This window comes from Morus notabilis, unplaced genomic scaffold, assembly GCF_000414095.1.
Source record: "Morus notabilis unplaced genomic scaffold, ASM41409v2 Scaffold241, whole genome shotgun sequence".
NCBI lineage: Eukaryota > Viridiplantae > Streptophyta > Magnoliopsida > Rosales > Moraceae > Morus > Morus notabilis.
The window spans coordinates 49,305-62,973 of NW_010358037.1; the positions used below are offsets into that span (position 1 = coordinate 49,305).

At 32.2% G+C, this 13,669-nt stretch overlaps 1 protein-coding gene across 1 annotated transcript; it reads right to left on the reverse strand.

Annotated features, from left to right (window-relative positions):
- Positions 1 to 435: 435 nt before the first annotated feature.
- Positions 436 to 4,382, reverse strand: LOC21403824 (probable WRKY transcription factor 3). Its single transcript, XM_010091262.2, has 4 exons — positions 3,727 to 4,382; positions 2,639 to 3,360; positions 2,365 to 2,523; positions 436 to 1,096 (listed from the first exon to the last, which is right to left on the reverse strand). Exons 1-4 carry the CDS (start codon positions 4,162 to 4,164, stop codon positions 928 to 930), a joined length of 1,488 nt encoding a protein of 495 aa, XP_010089564.1. The 5' UTR covers positions 4,165 to 4,382; the 3' UTR covers positions 436 to 927.
- Between the last annotated feature and the right edge of the window lie 9,287 nt (positions 4,383 to 13,669).

A 13,669-nucleotide genomic window follows, 5' to 3' on the forward strand; every position in this document is an offset into this window, starting at 1 on the left:
ATTTTTTTTTAAGTTGAGAAATGACTTTTTTTTTATTATTTTTACAACGATTAATCATTGATATACCAGATTTATCATTAATTTATTAATAATTTAGCGTTGATAAATCGGTAAATCATTGATTAAAATTGATTTATCATCAATCAATAATAAACCACTAAGCCCATCAGTGACACACCACCAAATTAGTTAGTGATATACTGATTTATTATAGATTTATCACGGTTTATTATCACTTTCCTAATTTTACAAATTTCAGGTACTTACTAATAAATAGCTCAAAAAACGGAATTTTCTTTTTGGCAAATGTACAAATTAAAAAAAAAAGAAAAACCTTTTTAACATATGTGCAAATGCAAGTGAAAAAAGAGCAAAGCCAATAAAAATTCTTTCAACCAAAGTGCAGAGCAGGTTTCCAATGTTTCCCTGGCCTCATTTAACTCTTTATGTAGCAAACTTTATTTAATTTCAACCTGGCAATAATAGTAAGTTAGTAACCACAGCCCCAAAGGGGAGACACAAACTAGGAACCACGTTTAGACATTTGTTGCAGCCGTTTCCCATTCAAGTGGGCAATAATAATCATATAAACATCATTTCTGAATTTAAATTAAATGTACAAGACCTCGCGAGTGGTATCATACCTGTGCAGCAATGCGTAACAAATACTTTTAAAAAAAAAATGTTGGGGTAAGAAACAAAAACAAACCAACCAGCAAAATATCACTACTTCCTCAGAAACCTGTCAAATGTCTTTCCTCTCCTACATTTCCTTCATTTTGCACCATGTTAGTTGATCGAAATCGACTGCTGACCTTACCGTTACATGGAAGAGCAACTTACAGAGTGATTTGCTCTTTCTTCTTTAGCTGCAAAAGTGATTGTGTCTGATCTTTGTTTCCTTCTGAGAAAAAACCTTGATTGGTTTTAACTATGTGCATTATTGTTAGCGATATTGTGGCTACTATTTCTAGCAGCCGGGACATCATGGTTATGTTTTCCCTCATAAGTAGTGATGACAGCTTTGGGGTCTGTCGAAGCTCTTTCGACGTGCTTACGGACGTTGCATCCTGCATTAGTGCATTTGTAATAGCTCCTGAAATCACACATTTAAGTATCACAAGCGGCCTGAAAAAATTCATTCCTTGCATTTCAAAGAAATATGTTGGAATTTAGAAATAAAATAAATAAAACAATTGTCATGGAAATTATGCCAAGATATAACATCACAGACAACAAACTAATGCAGTTACTCCAACAATAACTTTTGGAAGCCACCACGTGAAGTGAGATCATCACCGATAGTGACATCAAACTACAAAGAAAAACGGAAAAAAAAAAAAAAGAAAGAAAAACAAGGTAGCAAATAACATTGGTCAAGAAGAGCGCTTGAAATCAACATGTCTTTTTTTCTCAATGAACACATCAAAATGTTGTGAGCAAACAAAAACTAAAGTCGCTTAACATGCGTGTCAATTTGCATAACAAGACTTCAACTTACAAGTATGATTGCAAGACACTGCCAAAAATTCAAAAGAAAAAACAAAGAACCATAACTCCAAGATACCGTTAAAGAGACCAATGTTACTGCAACCATATAGCTGAAATAATAACGCTTATTAAAGCCAGAGAAGTAGTCGGTGCTAAAACAAAGAAACAAAATCTATAGCAGCTTCTGGCAAATTTCTTTATTAAGGTTTTCTTCCCTTCAATATCGTTTAATTGATTGAGCCAACTCCCGATAGTGTGTTATAAACCATTTTGGTAGAAACAAATTGACTGTACCATCCCATGAAGTTACAAGTCCCGATAATATACTCTCTTTTTTTTTTTTCTAAGTCCTCTTTTTTTTTTTTTTTTTTTAACCTTGGCATCATGCTTTCATTTTTTTTCCCCTTTTTAGTTTTGAAACCTGACAGCTTTCTCCCTCCCCAAAAGTTTAAAATCCCCAAAAATTTTCTCTTTTTTTTTTTTTTCTAAGTCCTCTTTTTTTTTTTTTTTTCTTAACCTTGGCATCATGCTTTCATCTTTTTTCCCCTATTTAGTATTGAAACCTGACAGCTTTCTCCACTTAGTAACTGTAAACTTCAGTCTCGGTCCAACTTCATCATTCTTTTTAATTGTTACGGGGTTTGTTTCTGTCAATTAAAATGGTCTTAAATGGAAACGAACGGGTGTGAAGAAAATTTCATAGCCAGTAAGTTAACTAATGAAACTATTAATAAATTATTACATTGACAAAGCTATTTAGATCATGCAAACAGTAAAACAGAAATGTGTGTGTGTGTGTGTGTGTATAAAACAAAAAATCAAACAAACCATAACAGAAATAAAAGGACACAGACGTGTGAAGAAACTGCTAACCTTGGATGAGGATTGCCTTTTACCACTTTCTGGCCATACTTGCGCCATCTGTAACCGTCATCTAAAAGGTCAACTTCACTTCGTGTTTGGACGATGATTTTTGGTTCTGTAACTGTCTTTTGTGACAAAGACACCTCAGATGTTCCAACATCTATGTTCCTAAACTCCAAATCGAAGATTCTCTTTTTTTTAGTAAAGAAAAAAGCAGAAAAGAAACAAAAGAGCTCAATATTAAGGTTTAAGGTTCAAATCAAATAATAAATTAAAGTAATACCTTCTCTTTGCATTTGGCTCATCAGCATCTGCGTCATCTTCTCTAACTTCTCCATCAACCAATTCTTCACTATCACTTGAGCCTGGTACCAAAACAAGAGCTCCTGGTGCAGATTCCTGATCCCTTTCGGACACTGACTGGGAAGGTGCAGTTTCATTTGACCTGTGTAAGTTCCCGGCCCAATTCTCGGATTTAACCTGAAAATTTGCATTCCCATTCTGATCACCACCGTCTTTGGCACGCTTATTGGGTTGAGGCTTTTCATGGTTATGCTGCCCTTTGTAGATAATCTCAGTGATTTGCCCATCTGGGGAACGCTCAACCTTCTTTTTCACGGGGCAATTCAAGTGCGTACACTTATAGTAGCTCCGCGGAAATTCGCTGCCCTTGACCTGCTTCTGCCCATATTTTCTCCAGTTGTAGCCGTCATCTGCAGGCTTATCAGTGGCAACGGAAGGAGCTTGGTATTTTCTATCGGAATGAGACGCCCCGGACGATTCAACGGCAGAACTTCTGTGGTCGGACGTCGACGATACTGCCTGCTTTTGTGAAGCTTCATTGGATACAAATGATGGATTAAGTAACTGCGTCCCTGTGGATGCTGGTGCTAAGGAAGGTTGATGGTATTCAATGTGCAAGGGCAAATGATTTTGAGACTGGGCAAGAGCAGCTTGGGCAGTAACTTGCGCCAAGGCCTGTTGGTGTGACATCCCAAAGGGACTCTACACCAAGATTTAAAAAAAAAAAACAAATCAATCAAAACACAGATACTAGTGGCTTCTTTGCTAACAATTTCACTTTTTTCCCTCTCACAAACAATTGTTGAAAATGCAAGGTGGATCTTCTCAGCATGCTGCTTAAAGTATCTCCATCAAAGTAATTCCATATTTCCATTCAGTTCATTCATCACAATTTCTGAGGCGGTTTAAACAAAAATGAATCTCTAAGCATCAAATTGTATAGTGAAACCCTCTAGTTACCCAAAAAAAGTCCCAATTTTTCAGAGTCTAAACACAACAAAAATCCAAAATTACCAGTAATTAGCACAGAGAAAGACTAAGAAATCAAAGGAGAATAGAACAAATTACCGGCGGCGAAAAGAACCCAGGCGAGTTCAAGAGTCCGGAGGGGCTCAACCCTGGAGAAACCATGAACAATGGCGGATTAGCCACGACCAAATTCACCGGCCTGCTCTGCTTAAACCCCGAATCCTTGTCGGAGCCTCCTTTCGAGAAACTCTGAGCTAAATTATCGGCGTGGAAGCTCGGCGGCGGCCTTGCCAGCGGCGACGAAATGGCTCCGGCGAGGAGCTGAGTGAACGACCTGTAGTCCGAATCGGGGTTATTGTCTGAGAAGAATCTAGAGACGAGAGTCAACGGCCCCGGACTGGCCCCGGTCCCGCCGGAGAAGAAGGCGTCCATGGACGGCCGCGGCGGGAGCGTTATCGTAGGCCGCGCCGCCACCGCCGGAGGCACTGTGGGCCCAGCGGAGAAGGAGAATCTCTCGGGGTCTTCATTCTTCGCCATTGATGAATAAATATATAATCACATAAAAGACAAACAGAGAAAAAGAAAATAAAAATCTACTCTCTCTTTTTTTTTTCTCTCTATGTATGAATCTGTAATCCCTCAATTTTCGTGCTCTCTCTCTCTCTCTCTAAACTTGCTTACACAACTACAACCTTTGTCCTTGTGAGTTTTTTGTGTGTGCGTTTCTCTCTCCTCTCTTTCCTTTTCTCTCTCTATGAATGTTGAGCTTTTTGGTGGTTTCGTGCTATCCTGAAATTCAAGTAGAAAGTCCACCAAGTTATTATGATGAAAATGACAATCGTATTTATTTATTTATCCACTAATTTCTTTTCTCTCTCTTATTTTTTTCTTTGTAGGAAAAAGGTTTGTCGGTAATTGGCGGCTTGGGCGTTCTTTCTTTCATTTTATTTTATTTTTTTCTTGAAGTGTTTTTTTTTTTTGTTATTAATAAAAAAACAAATGGATGAATAATGTGATATTAAGAGCACAAAGCAAAATATTTCACGAAAATCTTCAAGAGATATTGAAAAAGGACAAAGAAATCAATGTTAGAGAGAGAAAATCCAATTGACTTTGTTGCCCTATGAGACCGGCACATATGCATTAGATTCTAATTTCTAATCTAAAAGGTCTATATTCTCTAAACACACACACAAAAAAAAAAAAAAAAAAAAAAACCCAAAAGGTCTACTCTCAAGACAAAGGGGCTGTCTAGCACCAAACATGTTTGCAAGTTCTTTTGTAGTTTGCCTTGCCTAATTCAAGTATACTCGTTCCCATTTAAAAGGACCCAAAAAAAAAAAAAAACTTATCTAAAGAGCTAGTCATTTTTATTGAAACGGTGATTCTATCCTTTTTTTTTTTTTTTTTTTAAGTATAGACGTTTAGTTTATAGATTTCGAATCATAATTTAGAACTATTTTGATTTATATGTATTTTTTATGAGAAAAAATATTGTAACGAGTCACGAACTATAATTTAAATTATGACACGAATCCATCAACTAAAGACACACATCTCATCAAATATCTTTGTAGACACATAAAATCTTTTAAATAATTTCAAAATTCTCAGTTAAAGAAAAGTAAATCCAAAGATCCCAAATTATACATTTAATTTTTATTTTAACTAGTATAATAAATGAGTATTAATTTATGTTTTAAGGTAATAAATAGCTTAAATTCGTTATTTCTTCTAAAAAAAAAATACCATACCTATAGCGAGCATTTCTGAACAATTTAATGTACAAAAATATTTATTACTATCTCATTTCACAAAATAAAATATACACATGTGCTACTACTATATACGTGGCTCTTCGCACATCAGCCACTAAAATGATTAATAATCAAATGTTAATTCACCAAAAAAAATTATGGTAAAATTCTCATGGATATAAACTATATTGAGAAATTCTCTGATATGTTAATATATCGTAAAAACAAAAAAAATACGCAAATTTAATAATTAAAAAATTTAATTTATCGATACACCAGGTATATTAAAGAATCTCCTTACTATATTAGAGTATATTTTGGATTTGGAAGTTCAAAGTCATACAAAAATAAAATAAAAAAATTAGGAAAATTTACAATAAAAATAAGAAATTTCTCCTCTAGGACTAAAAAAATAAAATTATCGGTGATTTTATTTTTTCAGTCGTTAGATCTGTATGAAAAATTATTTATTTTATATTTTTGTTTCAATTTCATTTAATTATGATTAAATTTAAATATTAAAAAATTAATTCTAATGATAAGACGATTTAGCAGAGACAATCTCTAAAAAATAATACAATAATAGCAGAACATTCTTACGTAACTTATCAATAAACGACTTATTATTATCATCTTACTCCTTAAGAAATACATAGCAATCAAATTTCAAATGTATATTTTTCTATAAAAAAAAAAAAAAAAAAAAAAAAATCCAACGTTAGTCCATATCGAAAGGTCAGGGCGATACGTGGCCGCATGAGAAGCGAGTATAGTTGCAAGTAGAGAGGGTGTAGTTGTACTTTGTGGGGACAGAGACAACGCCGTCACATAAGCAAGTGGGTAATAACAACAACCCTGAATGAAAAAAAAGCAAGGAGAGATCGTGACACGTGACCGTGTCTGAAGAAAGATGCTGTCAGTGGGACCCACCAAGAGAAAGGCCCCATTTCGTCTTGCCGCGTGCCCATCAAAGCCCAAAATCTACGATTGATGGGCCTGATTACTTAAAAATTCGACAAATAGCTGTTAAAGTCATGATTATTAATTATTAATTATTAATTTATAATTTTTTAATTAAATAAATATATTAATAAAAAAATATTTACTAAAATAAAAAATAAAAATTTAGATTTATACACCCTTAAAAATAAATTTTTTTTATTTTTTTTCTTAACGAAACATAAGATTTGAAAAATGTTCCCCAAATTTAAGTTAATTGCATTTTAGCCTCTGAAATTTAAGACATTTCACAACTAATCCCTGATTTTTTTTTATTATAAGCTTTCGCATTTAATTTGCGTTAAGAATGCATTAATATGTGCCACTTCTTAATAGAAGGACGTTAATGGGACGATTATCAAGAACTAGTTTCATGACATTCTAAATGTTAGGTAAAAGATTATTCAATTGGTACGAAGTAATTCTTGTTTATTATTTTCTCTTTTTTCATATTTCTTTATTGGGTTTTTTTTTTTTTTTAAATCCCACCCAGCTTGTAGTAACGTGTGCTCAAATATCAATGTGTCTTTGTTGTTAAGTACCACCGTTATAAGTTTGTTGGTGAAATATTATTTTTTAAGTATTCTTTGTTTTTGACAAATTGTATATCAAATTTTATTACATTTTGTTTACGTAATGTAATGAGACTGATGTCATTAGAACATAATGTCAACTTAAGATAAATAACTTTATAAATAACAAAGTAATATGATAAATTAGTCGCTTGACATTTGCAAATCAATTTCACTTTTGACGTTGTGCATGATAATAATAAGTATAACGGTTTTGTATTCCTAAAATGTGAGATTAATGGGATGTTTGTTTTAAGAGTTCGTTTTTGGTTCTGAATCATGGTTTTTAGTTCTTTACGGTGTTTTTCTCTCAAAAAAAATTTAAAATTTAAAAATCAGAATCATAAATTGTGGTTCTAAATCCATAAACCAAACGTTTCATATAAATTCTACTTACATCCTTTGAGACATTATAAAAACTTCGGTCCAACTTATTTTCTAGTTTAAAAGCATTTATATAACTGTAATTTTTGGATTTGGGTAGGCCGTGAGCTGAAAATACAATAAAAAAAAGAAAATGAAGAATTTACTTTTGAGAGTGCATGAGTCTGGACCTTTACCCATTGTTCTTGATAAATACCCTTTTGTTAGTGTAATTATTTGACTAAAAAGGTTATGAATCAAGAGTAAAAAATAAAAATCCTAACCCATGAACTTTTAAAGGGTATTTGTCAAGATTACCATGTATAATCCATAAAATAAAGTCAAAATTTATAAATAAATAAAAAGAAAAAAAATAAGAAATCCATCATGTTTGGTCACCTCTTTAGTTTTATATAATTCTCTTAGAGCTCCCTTTTTTTTTTTTTTTTTTTTTTAACTGGTATATGATGAGAGTAATTGAGGGGGGGAAAAAATCTTAAGTATAAATATTTATAATCTAGATAAAATAAGCCCTTTCCATACAATCAATTTTAAAGCGGGCCTCTTTCGTTAGCTAAAAAAGAAAAAATAAAACTTGGATTTGGGTAGGCCGTGAGCTGAAAATACACTAAAAAAAAATAGAAAATTTACTTTTGAGAGTGCATGAGTCTAGATCTTTACCCATTGTTCTTGATAAATACTCTTTTGTTAGTGTAATTATTTGACTAAAAAGGTTATAAATCAAGAGTAAAAAATAAAAATCCTAACCCATGAACTTTTAAAGGATATTTGTCAAGATTACCATGTATAATCCATAAAATAAAGTCAAAATTTATAAAAAAAAAAGAAAAAAATTAAGAAATCCATCATGTTTGGTCACCTCTTTAGTTTTATATCATTCTCTTAGAGCTCCCCTTTTTTTTTTTTTTGAACTGGTATATGATGAGAGTAATTGAGGGGGGAAAAAAATTCTTAAGTATAAATATTTATAATCTAGATAAAATAAGCCATTTCCATACAATCAATTTTAAAGCGGGCCTCTTTCGTTAGCTAAAAAAGAAAAAATAAAACTTGGATTTGGGTAAGCCGTGAGTTGAAAATACAATAAAAAAATAAATAGAGAATTTATTTTTGAGAGTGCATGAATCTGAACCTTTACCCATTGTTCTTGATAAATACCCTTTTGTTAGTGTAATTATTTGACTAAAAAGGTTATAAATCAAGAGTAAAAAATAAAAATCCTAACCCATGAACTTTTAAAGGGTATTTGTCAAGATTACCATGTATAATCCATAAAATAAAGTCAAAATTTATAAAAAAAAAAAAGAAAAAAATTAAGAAATCCATCATGTTTGGTCACCTCTTTAGTTTTATATCATTCTCTTAGAGCTCCCCTTTTTTTTTTTTTTTGAACTGGTATATGATGAGAGTAATTGAGGGGGAAAAAAATCTTCAGTATAAATATTTATAATCTAGATAAAATAAGCCCTTTCCATACAATCAATTTTAAAGCGGGCTTCTTTCGCTAGATAAAAAAAATAAAAAATAAATAAAAAAACACCTTGAATTTGTGCAGAGTGTTATCAACTAAATAGCTGTTGCCAAAGCAGTGAGTTTGTGGAAGCGATTTAAAAACATAAAACATTGGCATAAAATGTTGTCCATGTTGAAATATTTGACATGCCAACCCCACCTCTTTAAGCCTAAGAAGTGCTTAATATATTGACGGCCATAACAAAATCAGAAAGTCCACTTTATTTAGATAATCATACCAGAAAGGCATATATTATATTATATTATGTTATATATTTTAGCAATACGTGCGTACTCAAAAACGTGGTTGAGGCAAAGCACTACAAAGAGCCGTGAATGAGGCCACTACCATAAAAACAGCTGGCGATTAGTTGCGTTGCTTATCATAAACCTTCATCAAATCATCACCCAAGATTGTAAACTTAAAAGATTAATTGACCATTTTATTTTAGTGACATATGTTATGTAAAGTTGATGACATTACAAATATTGGATTATAGTTTTGAACATTTATGATGTCATAAATTCATTTTAGGGCCGTTAGTATTTATGCCTCCCGAACTTTTGGTGGTTTAAAACTACTTGTCTTTGAACCCCCCTTTTTTTTTTCCTCTTGACTAGTGATCTAGCACTTAAACCACCAAAAAAAAAAAGGGGGACCCTAAGTAATTAACTCTTATCATCAACAGAAGTTAAATTTTGAAGAACTTACAATGAAATTAGGGAGTGAATTGATAAAAAGAAAAATTAGGGACCCTAATGTCAATAAATTAAGTAAAATCTCTCATTCTCACCCACTGTCAGATCTAGATTAAGAAAGAGCTAGCGAGAAATGGACAAGTAGAAAGCGGTCTATAATATTCCCCACATAAAATCTCAGGTATATTGTAATATATATTCCTGCATTAAAAGAAATATCTAATAAGACACCAAAAATATTTGGATTCGCCACCAACCAATAAAGCCCCATCAAAAGATAGGGACAATATTGTTGTAAGGAGCTTCGCAGTTTCTGTCCCTAGAATTTATTCTGGTTGTTGGAGGCATGTAATGCGGTCTCATTATGTAGCATTGCATATGTGATATGTCTATGCAGGAAGGGTCGGAATCAAACCCTAACAACTTGACCACTTTTTATTTTATTATTTTATTTTTATTTTTTTAGCAATTTGATAATGTTTGCTATTTACAACTGCCATTTAATACCGAACTTAGCATCTTGAGACACTGGAATCCAAAATAAAAGTAGTCAGAGGAAATGGTACCAAGGAATTATTTTAGAAAAGCTTTTCTGCGACCCCATTGCAGCAAATCACAGATATGCTTTCTGGTTAGTTGAAAACTCTCTTTCTCTCATATTGACTTTTTTTTTTTCCTCTCTTTTTTAAGACCATGCCATTGTGAATGATGAGGTAACGGTATATTCAAGGTAACAAGATAGCATCAATCAGTGTTGCATATATTATGTATAATAAGGAAATGCTTCTGAAAACGGACAATTTGCAGCAAATAACACGTTTTTTTAACAAGAGAGGAAGTTATCCTTTTCCTCGATGATGTTTATTATTTCAAGACGGAATCTTTTACTCAAGGTTTTTGCGATCTCTGTTGAAATATTTTTATGTAGACTTTTATAATCATAATAATTCATTTTATAATTAATTAAAATATTTTATGGATAATAGTATTAATATAAATTAATTAATACATATATGTTAAATATTAATCTATAATAAGATGAAAATTTATTTTATTGACTCGTTTGAGACATATGAACCCACTCTTTCTAAATATTTAATCAGCCCATTAAGATAAATTTTCTCTCTATCAATAATTTTAGTTGAGGCCCAACAAAGCCCAATTGCTAAAGGTTGCAGCACAAAACCAGAGGGGAAATTTTTTTTCCCTGCCATGTATGTGTGTGTGGGTTGTTGGTGTCTGTGGAAAAGAGAGGCAGAGAAGAGAAAGAGTTCAAGAACTCTTTAAACCCCTTTGATTTTTCAGGTCATTCAAGCACTAATTCCAGCCAGTATTGCACGTTTTCCAGCAACCATGAACGACCCCGTTCTTATGCTAAGTGGAGGAGGTAATACTAGATCCATACACTTTCTATATGCTTCAAAATCCAATTTGATAATGTATTTTTGGGTTAAATGTTTTGATCTCAATATTGAGAACTCATTAATTTCTAACAAATTGTATCAGAGCCTATTTTATTGGATTTGAGGCTGTAGTTTTTTCTTTTTCTTGAGCTTGCTGTGCACGTTTGTGCACTTCATGGGGTTTTGAGTGAAATTGATGTTTGAAAACCAAAGAGAATGAAATTTGGAGCAAAACCCATCTAAGAATGTCAAAAATGGACCACCGGAGCTCAGTAATCTAGCGGATCGGGTCACGAATCCGATCGGGTCTTTTCTGCAGAAACCATAGCTCAGGGAAGCTCCAAACGACGTGTCGTTTCATCCTTGCGAAAAATGACATGTCGTTTGCAACATTTAACAGCGACTGTCATATTGGTGAAACAACATGTCGTTTCCTATAAGCCCAAAACGACATGTCGTTTCTGAGGACCAAAAAAAAAATTTTTTTTTACCGAACTTTAACTGGTCTGTACAAACACATCCGAAGTCCATTTTGAGCGCCGTTTTCGCCGTTGCGCTCCGTTTTTCATTTCCTATCCAATTAAATGATTTATTTTGGGTTTGGACCACCATAAAATCATGTTTTTAATATTTTTATATTATTAATTTTATATTTTTATGGGTGGCTAATTCTCATAATTTTTAAACAAATTTTTTTTGGGCATTTCGTATACAATTTGTTTGATGATTGATGCCATAAAATTTATATTATGTTGTTAATATTACATGGCATATGTAATTGTGAGAATTCGACAATAGTGAATGTTTATGTACTTGCTTGTCGCGAGTCTAAACATGTCAAATTGTTTGCGTATGTTACGGAGCTCTCCTACAAAATTTAACATTTCTTTTTGAAAAAGGCATTGGGATACACACACTCCTTACATGGATGCACATGAGCTACTAGAACATATTTTTATTTAAATATTTGTTTATTGTAATACTTTTCATATATTTTCTGGGTAGTTTTAATTCTCACTATTTTGATACCTAAAATTTTAGGGCATGTTTGTTACTCCATATTATATGGTCATATTTTATTTGTTCTCCCACATAATTTGATATTTTGGTAAATAAAATTTAGACATATAATATGGATGTTTGTTTAAATTTTGAAATGCCCATTTTATGTTTAATGTTTTAATGCCTAATTCTTTGTATATGCATACGCGGTCTCTTTTGTGTTAAAGTGAGAATGAAAATTTTAATTAGAAGCTCATGTGCTATTATAAAGCTTAAGCTATAAGTTTATCCATAATTTATTTATTATTGCTATCATTATTATTTAATATCTTATTTTATGTAAGTATCATGTTTTTTGATTATGCTATCCAAGTAGGAGAAAATTAGAAACATTTTTTTTTGTGGATTAGCATAATCACTAACTCACATACTATTATCAAATAATAAATTGTGGGATTATATGGATAAACTTAATTTGTTAATTATGTTCCGAAAGTCCATACGGGTAATAAAATTATCCTATCGATAGTTTTGTTACTTGGTAGGACGCTTGAGTTTTGTTAGAGCTTAAGCTTGTTGTCTTTATCCATGTATTTTGTTTGCATATTATTATTTGACATTTTGTATTGTATGAGTATTGTCGTCATTGATTATGCAGTAAAGTGGGAGAATATTGTGAATGATTATATATGGACTTGCACAATCACTAAACTCATATTATGGTCAAACAATATATTAGAGTGTTAAGGATAAAGGTATGTATTGCTAAGATCCATACGAGCAATTAAATTATCCAATTGTTGCGTGATTTTTATGCTCACAAGTGCACGTGTCGCAATCAAGTAATAAAGTGTACAGAGTACGAATATCACCCCACAGAGAATGAATCACTAAGTGTACAAGCAGAAATCAACTAGTTTACCCGTTTTAAGTGACAAAAACTGATTGTTAAAAAATTACCCAGTTGTTATAAATGCAGAAATGTAAAATAAACAGTAAAAAAGATTAACCAAAAGATCAAAAATACTAAAATGGAGTGTATGCAGTGATGTAAATAAGCTAGACCTACTAATTTCTCCTTAGTTGTAACTCTGATGGCAGGATGCTACGAGAATGCTGCAAGAATGCTATAGCATTTAAACGACATGTTAACAGAAACTCTTTTATTATGCATAAGATTCTTCCGAAGTCTTTATGTCTACAGATTCATCAACCATTTCCAGCATGTTCCTATGTGAATCAAGTCTTAGAATGCAAATTAAGCTCGGATTTCTATTTGTTATGCAAGATGAACAATATATTCCTATACCATTCACAAATCAATAAACTAAAACAAAAGTATTGAACTTGCATCATCTATGTTGGATCCAACTAAAATTAACCTTTTCAGTATTAATCTTAGTCTCATATTCTATGATCGATGGCTAGTAAAAAACAGAAATAAGCATTAAGCATACATAGATGAACAGGAAATAACATTAATCAATATTCATCAAGCAACATCAACCTTACAACCTTGGTTCCATTAATAGATCTAACTTAGCAATTTAGTTCTAATGATAAATACAAGAACCAGATTTCTAGTAATATTCATGTCTTAATCAATATCAAAAATAACAAAAGATTCAAGCTAATAGAGAGAGGGAAAATTGAAGAGCTGGATCTTGGAGCTTCTGGATTCCTCTTTGTCCTTCTCCACAGATTCACCTTCTAC